The 20,563-nt window shown below is 46.8% G+C and overlaps 1 protein-coding gene across 1 annotated transcript in view; it reads left to right on the forward strand.

Annotated features, from left to right (window-relative positions):
• Positions 1 to 20,563, forward strand: part of FGF18 (fibroblast growth factor 18) — an 816,148-nt gene that overhangs the window by 666,102 nt on the left and 129,483 nt on the right. The window contains exon 4 of the mRNA XM_063928247.1: positions 1,850 to 1,956. Coding sequence (XP_063784317.1) covers positions 1,850 to 1,956 — 107 coding nt within the window. The remainder of the gene's footprint in view (positions 1 to 1,849; positions 1,957 to 20,563) is intronic.

Below are 20,563 nucleotides of genomic sequence, written 5' to 3' on the forward strand. Positions count from 1 at the left end.
GGTGACACTGTGGGTGTTTTCAGTCGATAAATGTATTCCCTATGTTTTCTCTCGTTCCAAAAGTTCTGGGAACATAAAAAGGGAATTCGAGCGAGTCTCCTGGTCCCAGACTGGCCAAGGGGAGCTTGGTATCCAGATCTCTGAAATTACTCATAGGTGATCCCTGGCTTTTTCCTTTGCACGAGGACCTGTTGCGACAGGGGCCGTGCATGTATTAGGATGTACCACGGCTACGATTGACGACATGGAGGTTGACCGCAAAATCCTAGTCCGTAAGGGTATTCCCGTGGAATTAGTTCTCCACATTTATTTGGGCTAGAAAAGGGGTAACGTATAAACATTACTGCCGTATTTGGAGAAAATAAGTTTCTTGGTGTGAATCCAAGAAGACTCCTACGGGGAGTTTTCAGCTAGGACGTTTTCTCCATTTTCTACATGCAGGTGTGGATGCGGGCCTAAACTTGGGCTTAATTAAATTCGACCTTAGCGGATTTCCTTTCAGAATAAATTGGACTCCCTTCCAGAAGTACAGACTGTCGTGAAGGGCGTGTTGCACATCCAACCTCCATTTGTGCTCTAGTGGAACCATGGGATCTTGATGGGGTGTTGCAGTTCCTTCAATCACTTTGGTTTGAACCTTTAAGTAAGATGGAGTGAATTTCCTTCCTTGGAAAGTGGTCATCAGGTTGGCCTTGACATATGCAAGGCGAGTGTCTGAGTTAGAGGCCTGGTCTCACAAAAGACCTTATTTGATCTTCCATGAAGATAGAGCAGAGTTGGAAACTCGTCTACAATTTCTACCGAAGGTGGTTTCTTCTTTCCACATGTATCCAAACTTTGTGGTGCCTGTGACTATCGACGCCTTCGCTGAGTCGTTGTCTCTGCATGTGGTCAGAGTTTTGAAAATTTATGTCGCCAGGACGGCTCCGTTTAGGAACACAGGCTCTGTTTGTCCTGTTTGCTCCCAACGAGATTGGGTGTCCTGCTTCCAAGCAGATCGTTGCTTGCTGGATCTGTGGTATGATTCAGCATGTTCATCTCACGGCAGGATTGCCATTACCAAAATAGGTGAAGACCCATTCTACTAGAAAGGTGGGCTCATCCGAGGCGGTTGACCGGAGAGTTTCGGCATTGCAACTTTGCCGAGCAGCTTTAGCAAACAATTTGGCTAAGTAATACAGATTAATACCTTGGCCGAGGTTGACCTCATGTTTGGTCATTCGGTACTGCAGAGTCGTCCGCACTCTCCCGCCCATTCTAGAGCTTTGGTATAACCCCATGGTTCTTGATGTGACCCCAGCATCCTCTAGGACGTATGAGAAAATAGGATTTTAATACCTACCAGTAAATCCTTTTCTCTTAGTCCATAGAGGATGCTGGGCGCCCGTTCCAGTGCGTACTATATCTGCAGTGATTATTTGTGGTTACACACAGGTTGTGTTACGGTTATTGTCAGCCAGGTGCTGCAATTGTTCACGCCGTTGGCTTGTTTTCTGTGGAATGCCACGCTCAGCGGCGTGCTTGAGGTGTGAGCTGATAACATGCTCACCGTGGTTTAACAATAATTCCTTTCCTCAAAATGTCCGTCTCCCTGGGCACAGTTCCTATAACTGGAGTCTGGAGGAGGGGCATAGAGGGAGGAGCCAGTTCACACCCATGCAAAGTCTTAAAGTGCCCATGTCTCCTGCGGATCCCGTCTATACCCCATGGTTCTTGATGTGACCCCAGCATCCTCTACGGACTAAGAGAAAAGGATTTTCTGGTAGGTATTAAAATCCTATTATTATTATTACCTGCACAAATAACAATAACAGCTCAGTTAAATAATGTCTCTTTCTTTCTTTCTAAGCCCAGCTGCTTGTGGAAACTGATACTTTTGGCAGTCAAGTCCGGATTAAAGGAAAAGAAACAGAATTCTACCTTTGTATGAATCGAAAAGGCAAGCTTGTTGGGAAGGTAAGTCTTATATATATTGCTAAAGACAGAACGCCAACCATCCATATGGCATGATGTTTTCTCAGTTCCAGGCTAAATTTTGGGTGTCTGATGAAACAAGCATAACAACCTATCCAAATACATTAGTAGTTTGAATTTTTATATTTTTTTCTAAATGAAGTTTCTGGTGTCAAGAACCAGGATTGTCATAGAAATCCTTGTTTATGGTGTCATTAAATTACTAATTTCGCTATGTGGTTTCAAAATGTTGTCAATAGAAAAAACCTACCATCTGATCATTTCTACTTTATAGTTTATGTTACTGCCCATATCCACAATAACTTTACTGCCACAGTAGAGATATTGGGGCCCCTGAGTCCAGAGGAGGCACCCACCGCACTCACTGCACCCATTTTAGGAATACTTACCCCCCTGGAGTCCCGTGTCGATGTTAGCAGCGCTGTAGAATCACTGTGAAATGGTGCAGCAGGCAATGTCACTGTGTTCTGCGCATGCACAGTACAGGAATCACTGGGAAAATGGCTGCCGCACCATTTTCCCGGTGATCTGCACATGCGCAGTAGAGTCTGAGACCTATAGAGCTCAGACTCTAAGTGCTGCCGGCAGAGGGGGGGGGGGGGGGCGAACGGAGGAGGCAGCACACATGCCTCCTCCTCTCTTAAAGCGCCCCTGATTGGGGCTGATCATATCCACAATAACGTTACTGCCAAAGTAGAGATATTGGGTCTGATTCTGAGTTTGGAGCAAAAAAAAAAAAAAGTAACTTTGTATCTGGAATAAACCATGTTTCAATGCAGAGGGTAGAAATACTTTTTTTGTTTGTTTTTGCGTTCAGGGTAAATAAATACTGGCTGCTTTTGCAAGTAACCACAAAACCGGACAGCTATAATTTTACACTGCAATCTAAGGGGTATATTTACTAAAGGTTGATTTTGACTGATTTTGTGTATTTCCACCAATTTTTGTCAAATTTTGCAAATCGAGCTTTACTAAAGGCAAAAATCAGGTGAAAAATCAACTTATGGGCGAAGCACATAATTGACAAACATCAGTATTTTCTCAGTGCAATCATAGATTTACAAACTGTAGGCTTGTAAAATCGACTGAAAATCGAACACAAAATCGATCAAACAATAGATAATAAAAGTAGAGATGATTGACACTATGCTGATGGTTTTGCAATTGAGTGATTATCTGTAAATTGCACATGCATATGCTTGACGGTGTGCATGTACCAAAGTCTAATAGCAATGTAGCTTGCAGTGCTTACCCTCACGCAGAGTGATTAACAGTTAGGTAAAAAATGCTTTTTGGGCCATGTAGCTGGCTCCACATGCGAATCAGTACTCACTCCAGCATTTCTGTTCAGGCTGCCATGCTGCGTATTTATTTATTTATTTATTTATTTACTCATGCTGATGATTATCAAAGGATCTATGGAGGGTAAATCAGATCTGATCGCAGGGCTGCGTTTTTTGCTGTCCTGTGATCAGATAGTCGCCTCCTACCTACTGTACAAGTGTGCGTTCCTATGTGTTAGCAGAGCTGCTAAAAATCAGTTTGTGCAGTCTCTGCGCAGCCCAGGACTTACTCTTCCAGTGCGATTGAATCCTGCTGATCGGGGCCAGAGGTGACGTCAGACACCCTCCCTCGAAACGCTTGGACACGCCTGTGTTTTTCCGGACACTCCCTGTAAACGGTCAGTTGCCACCCACAAACGGCCTCTTCCTGTCAATCACCTTGCATACACCCGTGCGAATGGATCCTTCGCACCATCCCGTCGCTGACCTGCGATGCCCATTGTAGCTGTCCGACATGCCTGCACATTGCATGCATGGTTTGGACCTGATCGCCTCTGTGCGAAAACGGACAACAGCGATTAGATCTGAATTACCCCCTATGTGCTCTGACTTTTTTGCATAATTCCGCATATCCTCAGTGTGCACAGTTGCAAACAGCGATGGTCATAACGTTCATAAAGGAATCAGGCCAGATGTTAATAATACTGTAATGGGTCTATGGAACAGTTTCAAATTAAATGATTTTAGCTGTTTTTACCAATTTTTAAAGAAATCAATAAATATTTGAGAATAGCGCACATCTTGGGGTTTGAGTGGAGGAGGGGAGCACAAATTACATTTTTTGCACCTGGGCCCACCACTCACAAGTTCCACCACTGGCACATTTTTTAGAAAAAATGACCATGTGGTTCACTGGGACTGTAGGAATTCTGGGCCTCATTCAGAATATATCGCTGCTGCGTCTTTATATTTCCTTCCCCCAATGGTGACAGATGCGGAATAGGATACACTGCATACGATGATGCAGGACTGGTCCTGTGCAGGTACCCCACCATCTCAGATGTACATAAAAACCATTGCAGTTGCTGTACCATGGGTGATGTACACAAACATTCCAGGATGCCCCACCATCGCAGATGTACACCTACCAGAACAGGGGCGGATTTAGCGGGGGGGCGATCAGGGCGAACGCCCCCCATAGATTTACCGGCAGCGATATGGAGGCCGGGTCCCGCCGCGGTATTGGGAAGGGGTTGTAGAGCGATGCAGCGCGGCGGCGGAGGAGGAGAGAGAGGAGCGTCCTGACGCGCGTACAGTGGCCTCTGTTGTGAGCACGCCCCCTCCTCCCTGTACGCACGTCAGGACGCTCTCTCTGTCTCCGTTCCTTGGCGCGCTGCACAGCTCTCCAACCGTTCCGAATACCGCGGCGGGACCCGGCCAGGTCTGTACGGAGGAGGTGTGTGCTATGCTAAAAGGTGGATTTAGGATCATTTACTGTGCTGCACTGTTGTTTTTTTTTTTTTGCCTTATTCAGTGTGTGCTACAATCTGAGTTTTGGATCATTCCGTGTGCTATCATGTTAATTTAGGATCATTCCGTGTGCTATCATGTTAATTTAGGATCATTCCGTGTGCTATCATGTTAATTTAGGATCATTCTGTGTGCTATCATGTTAATTTAGGATCATTCTGTGTGCTATCATGTTAATTTAAGATCATTCTGTGTGCTATCATGTTAATTTAGGATCATTCTGTGTGCTATCATGTTAATTTAGGATCATTCTGTGTGCTATCATGTTAATTTAGGATCATTCTGTGTGCTATCATGTTAATTTAGGATCATTCTGTGTGCTATCATGTTAATTTAGGATCATTCTGTGTGCTATCATGTTAATTTCGGCTCATTCGGTGTGCTACAATGTGAATTTCGCCTCATTCTGTGTGCTATAATGGGAATTTCGGCTCATACAGCGTGCTATAATGGGAATGTCGGCTCATTCGGTGTGCTATAATGTGATTTTCAGCTCATTCTGTGTGCTATAATGTGATTTTCAGCTCATTCGGTGTGCTATAATGTGATTTTCAGCTCATTCAGTGTGCTATAATGTGATTTTCAGCTCATTCGGTCTGCATTATTTTGTCTCATACAGCGTGCTATAATGTGCATTTTGCAGCATTCACTGTGCTAAAAGGTGAGTTTCGGATCATTTAGTGTGCTACAATTTTATTTTGGCCTTATTCAGTGTGTGCTACAATGTGAGTTTTGGATCATTCCGTGTGCTATCATGTTAATTTCGGATCATTCAGTGTGCTACAATGTGAATTTCGCCTCATTCAGTGTGCTATAATGGGAATTTCGGCTCATACAGCGTGCTATAATGGGAATTTCGGCTCATTCTGTGTGCTGTAGAAACAGAATTTGTCGGCAGATAAGAACCACTTGGCCCAGCTAGTCTGCTCCTTTTTTTTCTTTCTTTTTTTTTACATTATTTTTTATCTCTAACCTTATCTGATCCTTATTTCTTTGTAAGAATATCCTTATGTCTATCCCATGCATGTTTAAAATGCCCTACTGTCTTAGCCTCTACCACCCCTGATGGAAGGAATGGCGATTCGCCAGTCTGTATCACCAGTGCGCAGGGTTCTCTCCACTAACTGGCAACATTTTATTAGTAATGGCAACAATAGGAAATTTTAGAAGCGAACGGGAAGGGCATTACTAAGTGGGAGGGGCTATGATTAGGGGGAGGAGTCATAATTCTTAAACCGCCCCCCCTAAAAGTTAAGTCTAGATCCGCCACTGTACCAGAACCACACAGCTTCTTGCATGTGGTATGTTTTGTCTAATAGAAAATCAGCTGGAAGTTGTAGTAAGTTTCTGGTTGATTTTTTATACTTATTTTTATGTCGGTTTGTAGAAGATTTGCGCTTCAGCCCAGGCATGACTTTTTTTTTTTAGTTATGTCGAACTGTGCAGACAAGAAATTATAAATTAAAAATGTGTATTATAAAATAATAATGACCAAAAAAAAACCAGTTTATTAATCTCATACACATGAAATTAGTATTGACCAAACAACGTATAAGTTGTAAACACTAAACTGTTTGGCTAGGTACACGCCTGACAGATATGTCAGCGGACGCGCCATTGCACCGACTAAGCAGCAGATCAAGTGTAAACACTTACCGATTGATCGCTTGATATATCGGTCCCTGTCATGCAGCTGGCTAGCTGTGACAGCGCTATGCGTAGATATATCGGCCAACACAGATATATTGCTGGTACACACCAGCCAATGCACCCACTGTATGTCTGCCATTCAATTTAGCGGCCAACGTATCAGCCAGCGTCTACCCATATTAAAAAACTGCAGTGAACTGCAATAGATGTAATTTCTTAGTAATATAAAGTTTATAAACACAGTTTACAAAAAATAGCTACATTGCAGCAAGAACCCTTTTAATCACCAATTAATGCCAAGTGTCCCAGCCAAGGTATCTTTATAACACGACCCAAAAGCAAGTAAATTCAGTTATGGGGCTGGATGTAATGACGTCCGAGTTGGCTGGAGGTGCGCTTTCCCAGACAAACTCAGACTTTTCTTAAAGCTGCAATCATGTACAAGGCATGGATCTGTGAGCTGATTGTGGGAGGCAGCTGTCCGCAATCAGCATGAAAGTCTCTTTCCAGCACCACCCGATGATCCAGACACTCACTCCCATAATAGTAGTCTGCCTTCAGTGTTGCCCGATATCACTGTGGAAGGCAGTGGAAGTCCAGCATGTCTCCATGAACACTGCAGATCTCAACTGATGTTATCCAAATAGACAGCTGTCAGGCAATGCAATGTTGTAGAGTTCAGCAGATGAAAATATAATATTACTTCACTGAAGAAATCCTGAATGGGGAAGAAATGCATTAGAGAGGTGTGTCTTGGTTGGGCTAAGGCAGAGCTGTGTCTAGACAATTTAACTCCCAGTACGAGCATTAAAAAAATGTGACCCCCCCCCATACACTTTCAAAAATGCACCCCCCCCCATAGACATAAATAATGATTTTGTGCACGCCGAAGACGTACGCACTCCCAGCGAGGGGCCATGGCCTCACTAAAATGGGCATGGTCCCGCTAAAATGGGCATGGCCTCAGCCACCACAGGGAAAAAAAAACATTTCATCATATTAAGGCCCTCATTCCGAGTTGTTCGCTCGCAAGCGGATTTTAGCAGATTTGCTCATGCTAAGCCGCCGCCTACTGGGAGTGAATCTTAGCATCTTAAAATTGCGAACGATGTATTCGCAATATTGCGATTACACACCTCGTAGCAGTTTCTGAGTAGCTTCAGACTTACTCGGCATCTGCGATCAGTTCAGTGCTTGGCGTTCCTGGTTTGACGTCACAAACACACCCAGCGTTCGCCCAGACACTCCTCCGTTTCTCCGGCCACTCCTGCGTTTTTTCCGGAAACGGTAGCGTTTTTTCCCACACGCCCATAAAACGGCCTGTTTCCGCCCAGTAACACCCATTTCCTGTCAATCACATTACGATCGCCAGAACGATGAAAAAGCCGTGAGTAAAATTCCTAACTACATAGCAAATTTACTTGGCGCAGTCGCAGTGCGGACATTGCGCATGCGCATTAAGCGGAAAATCGCTGCGATGCGAAGATTTTTACCAAGCGAACAACTCGGAATGAGGGCCTAAGTCCCACACAGTAATGCCCCTTTCACCATATTATGCCTGCAATGCCCGTGATACATTATGTCCTACAGTAAAGCTTCTTATTACTTTAAAATTACGTGCTCGTTGCTAGGGGTTTCATGCACTGGGTGTCATGCTCGCTACCAGGGTTTAAAGCTCTGGAAAGCATGTTCATTACAAAGGGTAATGCTCATTTCTCTTACATCCTAGAGGATACTGGGGTCCACATTAGTACCATGGGGTATAGACTGGTTCACTAGGAGCCATGGGCACCTTAAGAAATTGTTAGTGTGGGCTGGCTCCTCCCTCTATGCCCCTCCTACCAGACTCAGTTTAAAAAATGGGGGGGAAGGGGGGTGGACGGTCTAACCTCCCTAGGGTTAATGGTCCCGTTTCCCGCAGACAGGACACTGAACTCCTGAGGGTCCTATTTGCAAGCCCCGCCACGGCGAGCGTACAGACCCACAGCACGCCGCCACCCCTAACAGAGCCAGAAGACTGAAGAGTGGTGAGTAGGTAGCCAACATCCCGGTTAGCGGGTCGCCGGCGGTAATGGCTGCACAATGATAGGAGCACAGCGCTGCATGCACGCTGCGCTCCAGGCTTCAGGCACACTGTGACACCACTGTGAGGGGCGAGCTGAATCAACTTCTATACCCACACTGGCACTATACTACAGGGGTTTTAACCCACTGTAAACTCCATTATTCACCTCAGCCAGTATAAAAAAACCGGGAAGACCGTGCGCCATTAAGGGGGTGGGACCTTCACTATGAGCGGATCCAGCAGCTCACCAGCGCCATTTCCCCTAAGCAGCTTGGCTCAGGCAGACTGGCAGGGAAGCGCAGCTCCTCCACAAGCACTCCAGAGCACCTCAGCGGTACCAGGGAGTTTTAGAAGGGGTGGGGGCGATATATTGCTGCACTAAAGCCTACCCTACTTCATTTGTGACCCAGCTAAACTTGTACTTTAGCTGTAGAGGCGCTGTGTGGCTGGCTCCATTACACTCTGTGTCTCCCTAGAAGGGCTCTCTGTGGGTTAACTGTGATTTTAACCTATTTCGTGTGTGTGTGTGTGTGTGTGTGTGTGTGTGTGTGTGTGTGTGTGTGTCATTGGCGTTTCTATAGTGGGTGCACCCATTGCACCCATTTTAATACTTACCTTTCCAGAGCCCAGCGCCGGGAGCGGAAATCGCGGCGGAAATCGCCACCAAAATGGCCACCGCGCATGCGCAGTAGCCAAATTGGTCTCCGGACCATGTCGGGTGCCATGTTTCCGGAGACCTAAGCATGCGCAGTAGACTCCGGCACAATGCCGGAGTCTACAGCGCCGTACAGAGGAGGGGGCCCACCCGGAGGTGCACGCGGGCCCCCTCCTCTGTAGAAACACCCCTGGTGTGTGTGTGTGTGTGTGTGTGTGTGTGTGTGTGTGTGTGTGTTCTTTCACATTTACTATGTCAAAGGAGTGTGTATCATGCACAGCAGTGTGTTTTTCTCAATCTGGTGGATCACTGCCAGTATGGTTAGATTCATTAAAAGGGATGATTTCAAATATTTTTTATAAATTATCCCAAAATGAGAAGGAGACGCAATACTTCAGACAATCTGTTGATGACCTGATGAATAGAGATTCAGTGCTCATTCCAGCGTCTCAGACCTTTGCTATTTGTCCACAGAAGTGTACTCTGGCCCAGATCATGCAGGCTGATACCGATGATGATGATGTATCAGACCCAGAGAAGGGCGAGGTAGACTCGGGACGGGGAAATGCAGTTTGTCAAAGGGAATACAGGCCCTGATAGAAGCTACTAGAGACGTCCTGCACATTCCTGATAAGGTGTCAGAGGAGGATGAGGAATCTTATTTTAATGTGAAAAAGAAGTCCTCAGCTACTTTTCCTGCATCTAAGGAATTCCCTATTTGAAGCAACTTGGGTAAATCCTGACTAGAAGTTTCAGGTCCAAAAACGGTTACTCAAATCCTTCCCATTCCCTCAGGATGATAGGAAAATATGGGAAAACCCACCGATAGTTGACGCATCAGTTTCTAGGCTCTCTCGTAAGATAGTTTTACCTGTTCCTGGGGTAGTTTCTTTGAAGGATACTGCAGACCGCAAGATTAAGACCACTCTCAAATCTCTGTACACTGCTGCGGGGGTGGCCAGAGACCCACTATGTCAGTGTCAGCACGCAGGGGCTTGTGGCTACGTCAGTGGACTGTGTACATGGATTCCAGGAAAGGTGTGGAAAGCCAGCCTTTCACAGTGATGCCCTTTTTGGAGATTAATTGGATACGTGGATATCCAAGGCTACGGCGGGTAAGTCTACATTACATACCTTCCTTCTGCAGCTCCCCCGGCTAGGAAATCCTACACTGCTCCAACTCTGCAGTCCTTTCGGACAGCGAAGTTTAACAACAAGTCCAAAGGTTCTTCTACAGCCTTCAAAGGCAATAGAGGTAAACCTAGAAAACCAGCAACTGCAGGTTCACAGGAACAGAACCCCGGTTCTGCTTCCTCTAAGCCTTCAGCATAATGGTGGACCATACTGCCTGGAAGACAGGCAGGTGGGAGCCCGTTTGAGATTCTTCAGTCACATATGGGCAAGTCATGCCAGGATCCCTGGGTCAAAGATCTTATAACCCAGGGGTACAGACTGGAGTTTCAGGAACTCCAACCTCACAGATTCTTCAAATCAGGCTTACTAGCTTCTCAAGAAGCAAGTATGACTTTGCAGGAAGCAATTTAAAATCTTTTACAAACTCAGGTCATTGTTCCAGTTCTGCTTCAGCTGCAAAACCAGGGTTATTATTCCAACCTGTTTGTAGTTCCGAAACCAGACGGTTCAGTAAGACCCATTTTAAATCTCGAGTCGTTAAACCCGTGCTAACAGGTGTTCAAGTTCAAGATGGAGTCTCTTAGAGGGGTGATCTCCGGTCTGGAGGAGGGGTAATTCTTGGTGTCTCTGGATGTCAAAGATGCGTACCTTCATATTCCGATTTGGCCGCCTCATCTGGCTTATCTAAGGTTTGCCTTACAGGACTGTCACTACCAGTTCCAGGCCCTGCCATTTGGCCTCTCTATGGCACCGAGGGTGTTCACCAAGGTAATGGCAGAAATGATGTTTCTCCTCCACAAACGGGGAGTAAACATAATACTGTACCTGGACGACCTGCTGATAAAAGCACCATCCAGAGAGAAGGTTGCTAGTCAACATTGCCCTGTCAATCCGACTACTCTGGGATCACGGATGGATTCTGAACCTACCAAAATCTCATCTGGAGCCAACGCAGAGGCTTCCATTCCTGGGGATAATACTGGATATGGAGGCACGGAAGGTGTTTCTTACGTTGGAAAAGGCATTGGTGATCCAGTCGATGGTGCATCTATGCATTCGCCTTCTGGGAAAGATGGTAGCTGCTTACGAGGCGCTGCAGTATGGAAGGTTTCATGTAAGGCCCTTCCAGCTGGATCTGTTTGACAAATGGTCCGGATCGCATCTTCACATGCACCAGAGGATACGTCTGTCGCCAAGAGCCAGGATTTCTCTTATGTGGTGACTACAGACTTCTCACCTGACCGAGGGCCGAAGGTTCGAGATTCAAAACTGGATTCTGCTAACCACAGACGCAAGCCTAAGAGGTTGGGGAGCGGTCAAGCATTTTCAGAGTAGCTGCAGACTTACTCCTTCCTTGCGATCACTACAGTCTGTTTAGTTCCTGTTTTGACGTCACAAACACGCCCTGCGTTCGGCCAGCCACTCCCCCGTTTCCCCAGGCATGCTTGCATTTTTACATGACACGCCTGCGTTTTTTAGCACACTCCCGGAAAACGGTCAGTTACCACCCAGAAACACCCACTTTCTGTCAATCACTCAACGATCAGCAGTGCGACTGAAAAGCGTCGCTAGACCTTGTGTGAAACTGCATAGTTTTTTGTGAAAGTACATCGCGCGTGCGCACTGCAGCCCATACGCATGCGCAAAAATGCAGAATTTTAGCCTGATCGCTGCGCTGCGAACAACGGCAGCTAGCGATCAACTCGGAATGACCCCCATAAACCGACAAGGAGGAATAAAGAGCAGCAATGTCAGCGGTAACGAGGATTCTCCTCTGGGCAGAAAGACATACTGTGACATTGTCTGCGGTCTTCATTCTGGCAGTAGACAACTGGGAAGCAGACTTCCTCAGCAGACATGACCTACACCCAGGAGAGTGGGGCCTTCACCCGGAGGTGTTTGGGTGCTTTACACATCGGTGGGGAATTACGCAAATCAACATGATGGCCTCTCATCTCAACAAGAAGCTCAGGTGGTATTGTCCCAGGTCGAGAGACCCACAAGCAGTGGCGATGGACGCTCTGGTGACTCCATGGGCCTACCAGATGGTGTACGTGTTTCCACCACTCCCTTTGATCCCAAAGATTCTCAAAAAAATAAAAAGGGAAAAGATTCAAGCAATTCTGACTGCTTCGGACTGGCCAAGAAGGGCCTGGTATGTGGATCTATTGGAGATGCTCCTAGAGGACCCGTGGCATCTACCTCTTCGCGAGGACCTTCTCCAACAGGGGCCGTTCGCCTATCAAGACTTACCGCTAAGGTGATCCCGGATAAGGTTATTCCAACCCTGATCCAGGCCACAAAGGGGGTAATGTCTAAACATTACCACCGTATTTGGCAAAAATACATCTCTTGGTGTGAAATTTCCTGCAGAGGATTATCAACCGGGACGTTTTCTCCTTTTTCTGCAGTCAGTTGTGGATGTGGGCCTACGTTTGGGCTCCATCAAAGTCCAGATTTCGGCCTTATCCATTTTCTTCCAGAAACAATTGGCTTCTCTCCCTGTGGTTCAGACATTTTTGAAGGGGGTTCTGCACATCCAACCGCCCTTTGTGCCTCCTACGGCACCTTGAGATCTCAACGTAGTGTTGCAGTTCCTGCAGTCAGAATGGTTTGAGCCTTCACAGGACGTTGATGTCAAGTTTCTTACGTGGAAGGCCGTCACACTGTTGGCCTTGGCTTCTGCGAGGCATGTGTCGGAGCTGGGGGCGTTGTCTCACAAAAGCCCTATTTGATATTTCATGGAGATAGGGCTGAACTCAGAACTCGTCAGCAATTTCTTCCAAAGGTTGTATCTGCCATTCATATCAACCAACCTATTGTGGTTCCAATGGTTACCGACACCTCTAATACTTCAAAGTCTTTGGATGTTGTGAGGGCTTTGAAGATCTATGTGCAACAAACAAGCTCGTCACAGAAAGTCTGACTTACTGTTTGTTCTCTATGATCCCAATAAAATTGGATGTCCTGTTTCAAAGCAGACGATTGCACGATGGATCAGGCTTACCATCCACCATGCTTATTCCACGGCAGGTTTGCCGTGTCCACGATCTGTACAGGCCCACTCTACTAGGTCGGTGGGTTCTTCCTGGGCGGATGCCTGGGGTATCTCGGCTTTGCAGTTCTGCCGAGCAGCTACTTGGTCAGGATCGAACACGTTTGCTAAGTTCTACAAGTTCGATACTTTGGCATCTGAGGACCTTCAGTTTGGTCAATCAGTTTTAAAGGAATCTCAGCACTCTCCCACCCAGTTTGGGAGCTTTGGTACATCCCCATGGTACTAATGTGGACCCCAGTATCCTCTAGGATATAAGAGAAAATAGGATTTTAATTACCTAGCGGTAAATCCTTTTCTTGTAGTCCGTAGAGGATACTGGGTGCCCCCCCAGTGCTTCGTTTCTTTCTGCACTGTTACTTGGGTAAGTATTGGTAGTTCAGCTGTTGCTGTTCCTGGTTTAATGTTTGGTTAGATTGGCTTTCCTCTAGTTGTGTGTGCTGGTTCGGAATCTCTCCACTATCCTTTTATATCCTTCTCTCAAAGTATGTCCGTCTCCTCGGGCACAGTTTCCTAGACTGAGTCTGGTAGGAGGGGCATAGAGGGAGGAGCCAGCCCACACTATCAATTTCTTAAAGTGTCCATGGCTCCTAGTGGACCCATCTATACCCCATGGTACTAATGTGGACCCAGTATCCTCTACGGACTACGAGAAAAGGGTTTACCGTTAGGTAATTCAAATCCTATTTTCCAGAGGTTTAATGTTCTGGGATCCATGGTCATTGCCAAGGGTAATGCTCATTGCCAGAGGTTTCATGCTCTAAGATGCATGCTCATTGCCAAGGGTCATGCTTGTTTCCAAGGGTAATGCTCATTGCCAAGGGATTCATGCTTTGAATGCGTTCTCATTGTCAAGGGCAATGCTCGTGGCTATGGGTTTCATGTTCTGGGATGCATGCTTGTTGCCAAGGATAATGCTCATTGCTATGGGGTTCATGCTCTGGGATTCCTGCTCATTGCCAAGGGTAATGCTCATTACTAGTGGTTTCATGCTCTGGGATTCCTGCTTGTTGCCAAGTGTCATGCTCGGTGCTAGGGGTGTATAATTGCTGGCGGGTGCAAGCCCACCAGCACTGCTATGCTGCTTCCCCACTTCCCTCCTCCCTATTACTCCGCTGATGGAGAGTTTTGTGGAATGACGCAGTTGCACCGTGATGTCACAACGCAACTGCGTCATTCCACAAAACTCTGCTCCCCCAGTGGAGTAATAGGGAAGAGAGAGGAGGGGAAGCAGGGAGCCACAAAAGTGCCATGGCAGGCGCCTGTGCGATTGCACGGATCGCTCGCTGCTATAAATAGCACTAAGCTATAGCCACCATAAGTTTACATTGTCAGTATCTGGTGTGTGGGAGTCTCCAGACCAGTGTCAGAGCTGTGAGGAGTCTGATGTGTTGGAAGCGAGAGAGTCCGATGTAATTCCTTTGCACAAATGAAGACAGTGTCCAGCTGGATCCCTGAACAGATAATACTGAAGGCTTACAGGATATCAAAGGAAGTATAGTAGAGAGCTTGAACTAGCATGGAGTGGTTGGCAGAGACCCAGAGCAGGGGTGCTCACCAGGGACCCTCGCAAGGAGGTTTGGGCTTCACTGCGCCCAGCAAGCAGGTCACGGCCCCTGTCTGTGTTACTTGGAACTTGCACTGGATAAAGTGAGGGAGGATGTAACTTGCCATCCACATGTTCTGGATATCTCTCATTGATATACAAATTTTATTCTTGTACAACATTTTTAATGTGTATGTCAAAAATTGTCAATAAACCAATAATTGGTACTAATTGGCCTTTTGTTTGGTTTTTGATTTTCTGGTGAGGGGATATCTGTGTCAGAATCCAGTGTGAATAATCTTTTAAAGAATTCTCCAATTTGCAGTCTGCACCCATTGGGTAAATTTATGGAAGATTTGAAGAATATTCAATGAATATAGCGCACTTAGGAATTCTGTTTGTTCTATGTTTATTTGAGATCTTACAACAGAGATGTCCCCTGTAGTGCTGCTATTGTTTGTACGCACAATAAGGATATTATTTTTTTTCATACGTCCTATAGGATGCTGGGAACTCCAAAAGGGCCGTAGGGTATAGACAGGATCCGCAGGATTCATGAGATTAAGTGTCAGCATGTCAGTAGTTGTAAGCTTTTCCAAAGTAAACACTGTTTGGGGAACACAGACGTATGTGGGTGACCCTGTCGGCCAGAGCCGGATTAAGGGGGTGGGGGGGCTCGAGGGGCACGTTACCGTGGGCCCCCTCTATGAATGGGGCCCCCCAGCTTTGGTTACAGCTGCGGTGCAAAAAGGCACTGTGAGCTGTAGAAAATTAAAGTAAACAGGAGACTGAGGATGAAGAGGGGTGGAGTTCGTGCATGGGGGCGGGGCTTCACTGCACTGTGCATTCAGTGCTCGGCAAGCAGCATGGGGGAGAGGAGGAGAGCTTGGAGGCAGGACGGGATCAGATGCACACACACAGTGTGCCTGCAGTGCCCACCTAGTGATTTTAGAGGGAGATAAGAGGGAGGAGTGGGGGAAACTGTGTAAAAGGGAGGAGGGGGACACTGTATATGAATATGTGTGAGAGGGGGACACTGTATATGAATATGTGTGAGAGGGAGGAGGGGGACACTGTATAGGAATATGTGTGAGAGGGAGGAGGGGGACACTGTATAGGAATATGTGTGAGAGGGAGGAGGGGGACACTGTATATGAATATTTGTGAGGGGGGGCACTGTATATGAATATGTGTGAGAGGGAGGAGGGGGACACTATATGAATATGTGTGAGAGGGAGGAGGGGGTCACTGTATATGAATATGTGTGAGAGGGAGGAGGGGGACACTATATGAATATATGTGAGAGGGAGGAGGGGGACACTGTATATGAATATGTGTGAGAGGGAGGAGGGGGACACTGTATATGAATATGTGTGAGAGGGAGGAGGGGGACACTATATGAATATATGTGAGAGGGAGGAGGGGGACACTGTATATGAATATGTGTGAGAGGGAGGAGGGGGACACTATATGAATATGTGTGAGAGGGAGGAGGGGGACACTGTATATGAATATGTGTGAGAGGGAGGAGGGGGACACTATATGAATATGTGTGAGAGGGAGGAGGGGGACACTGTATATGAATATTTGTGAGGGGGGGCACTGTATATGAATATGTGTGAGAGGGAGGAGGGGGACACTATATGAATATGTGTGAGAGGGAGGAGGGGGTCACTGTATATGAATATGTGTGAGAGGGAGGAGGGGGACACTGTATATGAATATGTGTGAGAGGGAGGAGGGGGACACTATATGAATATATGTGAGAGGGAGGAGGGGGACACTGTATATGAATATGTGTGAGAGGGAGGAGGGGGACACTATATGAATATATGTGAGAGGGAGGAGGGGGACACTGTATATGAATATTTGTGAGGTGGGGCACTGTATATGAATATGTGTGAGAGGGAGGAGGGGGACACTGTATATGAATATGTGTGAGAGGGAGGAGGGGGGCACTGTATATGAATATGTGTGAGAGGGAGGAGGGGGACACTGTATATGAATATGTGTGAGAGGGAGGAGGGGGACACTATATGAATATATGTGAGAGGGAGGAGGGGGACACTGTATATGAATATGTGTGAGAGGGAGGAGGGGGACACTATATGAATATGTGTGAGAGGGAGGAGGGGGACACTGTATATAAATATGTGTGAGAGGGAGGAGGGGGACACTGTATATAAATATGTGTGAGAGGGAGGAGGGGGACACTATATGAATATGTGTGAGAGGGAGGAGGGGGACACTGTATATGAATATTTGTGAGGGGGGCACTGTATATGAATATGTGTGAGAGGGAGGAGGGGGACACTGTATATGAATATGTGTGAGAGGGAGGAGGGGGACACTATATGAATATGTGTTAGAGGGAGGAGGGGGTCACTGTATATGAATATGTGTGAGAGGGAGGAGGGGGACACTATATGAATATATGTGAGAGGGAGGAGGGGGACACTGTATATGAATATGTGTGAGAGGGAGGAGGGGGACACTGTATATGAATATGTGTGAGAGGGAGGAGGGGGACACTATATGAATATATGTGAGAGGGAGGAGGGGGACACTGTATATGAATATGTGTGAGAGGGAGGAGGGGGACACTGTATATGAATATGTGTGAGAGGGAGGAGGGGGACACTGTATATGAATATGTGTGAGAGGGAGGAGGGGGACACTATATGAATATATGTGAGAGGGAGGAGGGGGACACTATATGAATATGTGTGAGAGGGAGGAGGGGGACACTATATGAATATGTGTGAGAGTGAGGAGGGGGACACTGTATATGAATATTTGTGAGAGTGAGGAGGGGGACACTGTATATGAATATGTGTGAGAGGGAGGAGGGGGACACTGTATATGAATATGTGTGAGAGGGAGAAGGGGGACACTGTATATGAATATGTGTGAGAGGGAGGAGGGGGACACTGTATATGAATATGTGTGAGAGGGGGGAGGGGGACACTGTATAGGAATATGTGTGAGAGGGGGACACTGTATATGAATATGTGTGAGAGGGAGGAGGAGGGAGACACTGTATATAAATATGTGTGGGAGGGGGACACTGTATAGGAATATGTGTGAGAGGAAGGAGGGGGACACTATATGAATATGTGTGAGAGGGAGGAGGGGGACACTGTATAGGAATATGTGTGAGGGGGACACTGTTTAGGAATATGTGTGAGAGGGGGGAGGGGGACACTGTATAGGAATATGTGTGAGGGGGGGACACTGTATATGAATATGTGTGAGAGGGAGGAGGTGGGACACTGTATATGAAATATGTGTGAGAGGGAGGAGGGGGACACTGTATATGAATATGTGTGAGAGGGAGGAGGGGGACACTATGAATATGTGTGAGAGGGAGGAGGGGGACACTATATGAATATGTGTGAGAGGGGGGAGGGGGACACTGTATATGAATATGTGTGAGAGGGAGGAGGGGGACACTGTATATGAATATGTGTAAGAGGGAGGACGCGGACACTGTATATGAATATGTGTGAGAGGGAGGAGGGGAAACTGTATATGAATATGTGTGAGAGGGAGGACGGGGACACTGTATATGAATATGTGTGAGAGGGGGGAGGGGGACACTATGTATATGTGTGAGAGAGAGGAGGGAGACAGTGTATATAAATATGTGTGAGAGGGTGGATGGGGACACTATGTATATGTGTAAGAGGGTTATGTTTGTGTGTGACTGTATGTTTAGGACTGTGTGTGACAGTATGTATATATGTGTGATTGTATGCATGTGTGTCTAACTGTACATACTGTATGTATGTGTATATGTGTGTGACTACTTATTTGACAGTATGCATGTGACTGTGTGTGCGACTGTACATATGTATATTTATGTGTGTGACAGTATGTATGTGTATAAGTACTGTATGTGACTGTATTTATGTGTCTCACAGTATATATGTATGTGTACTGTATATGTGCATATGCATATCGCCCCAACAATCACAATGTGATGGGACAGTACTGTTTTTTGGGTTCTGTCCCATTAGTGGGCAGGAGCAAAGGGAAGGACATAATGCTCCCAACAGTGGCGGAACTAGCGAGCGGTGGGCCCATGTGTGACAAAATGCTTTGCCCCCCCACCCCCCATCCCATCTAAGTCCACCGCCTCACCCCTGGAGAGGATCTGGTGAGGGGGACCTACTCAGGGCTAGAGAAATGGATACCTAGCAACAGTGCCGTAATTAGTAATTTTAGTGCTGTGTGCAAGAAATGGCATTGGAGCCCCGCCCCTCTATACAAAGCAGGGGCAGTGCACGCCGCAGGCGCGCGCAAAAAAATAGGGGCATGGCTTCGTGGGGAAGGGGTGTGGCCACAAAATAATACCAATTCATATAACGGTGCACAGTAGTCTCCATTATTCAAATTACGCTGCACGGTAGTACCACTAGACCAGGTAGAGACCCTTTTACACATTATGGCGGACAGCTTCCCCTTTTTTACACATTACGGCAGACAGCGTCCCCCTTTTTACACATTACGGCAGACAGCATCCCCTTTTTACACATTATGACAGACAGTGTGCCCTTTTTACACATTACGACAGACAGCGTCCCCTATTTTACACATTACGGCAGACAGCGTCCCTTTTTTACACATTACGGCAGACAGCGTCCCCTTTTTACACATTACGACAGACAGCGTCCCCTTTTTTACACATTACGGCAGACAGCGTCCCTTTTTTACACATTACAGCAGACAGCGTCCCCTTTTTACACATTACGGCAGACAGCGTCCTATTTTTTGCACATTACGGCAGACAGCGTCCCATTTATTACACATTACGGCAGACAGCGTCCAATTTTTTGTATATTACGGCAGACAGCGTCCCATTTATTACACATTACGGCAGACAGCGTCCCATTTTTTACACATTACAGCAGACAGCGTCCCCTTTTTACACATTACGGCACACAGCGTCCCTTTTTTACACATTACAACAGACAGCGTCCCATTTTTACACATTACGGCAGACAGTGTCCCATTTATTACACATTACGGCAGACAGCGTCCCATTTATTACACATTACTGCAGACAGCGTCCCATTTTTTTGCATATTACGGCAGACAGCGTCCCATTTATTATACATTACGGCAGACAGCGTCCCATGTTTTGCTCATTACGGCAGACAGGATAGATAGATAGATAGATAGATAGATAGATAGATAGATAGATAGATAGATAGATAGAGAGATAGATAGATAGATAGATAGAATAGGTATACTTACCATTTCCGCTGGCTCACGCTCCTCGTGCAGCTTCTGTTCTGGCAGGGGAAAAGAAGGAGGAGGAGGGGTGGAGGAGGGAGCCGCAGCAGCGCTATGTCATTGGTAGAAGCGCTGCTGCTGCTGGACCTCTCCTTTACCATAGGCTGCCCTCCGCCGCTGTGAAAGCTGGGATGCGATGCGCATCCCAGCATTCACAGCGGCGGAGGGCAGCCTATGGTAAAGGAGAGGGCCAGCAGCAGCAGCGCTTCTACCAATAACACAGCGCTGCTGCGGCTCCCTCCTCCATCCCCCCTCCTCCTCCTCCCCCCCTGTAGCCGGTGCGCGCATCATCTCCTCGGCGGCGGCGGAACACAGCGGCAGCCAGGCGGCATGTAATGAGTCAGTTTGACTCTTTACATGCCGTTCTGGCTGC

This window comes from Pseudophryne corroboree, chromosome 6 (genome assembly GCF_028390025.1).
Source record: "Pseudophryne corroboree isolate aPseCor3 chromosome 6, aPseCor3.hap2, whole genome shotgun sequence".
Lineage (NCBI taxonomy): Eukaryota > Metazoa > Chordata > Amphibia > Anura > Myobatrachidae > Pseudophryne > Pseudophryne corroboree.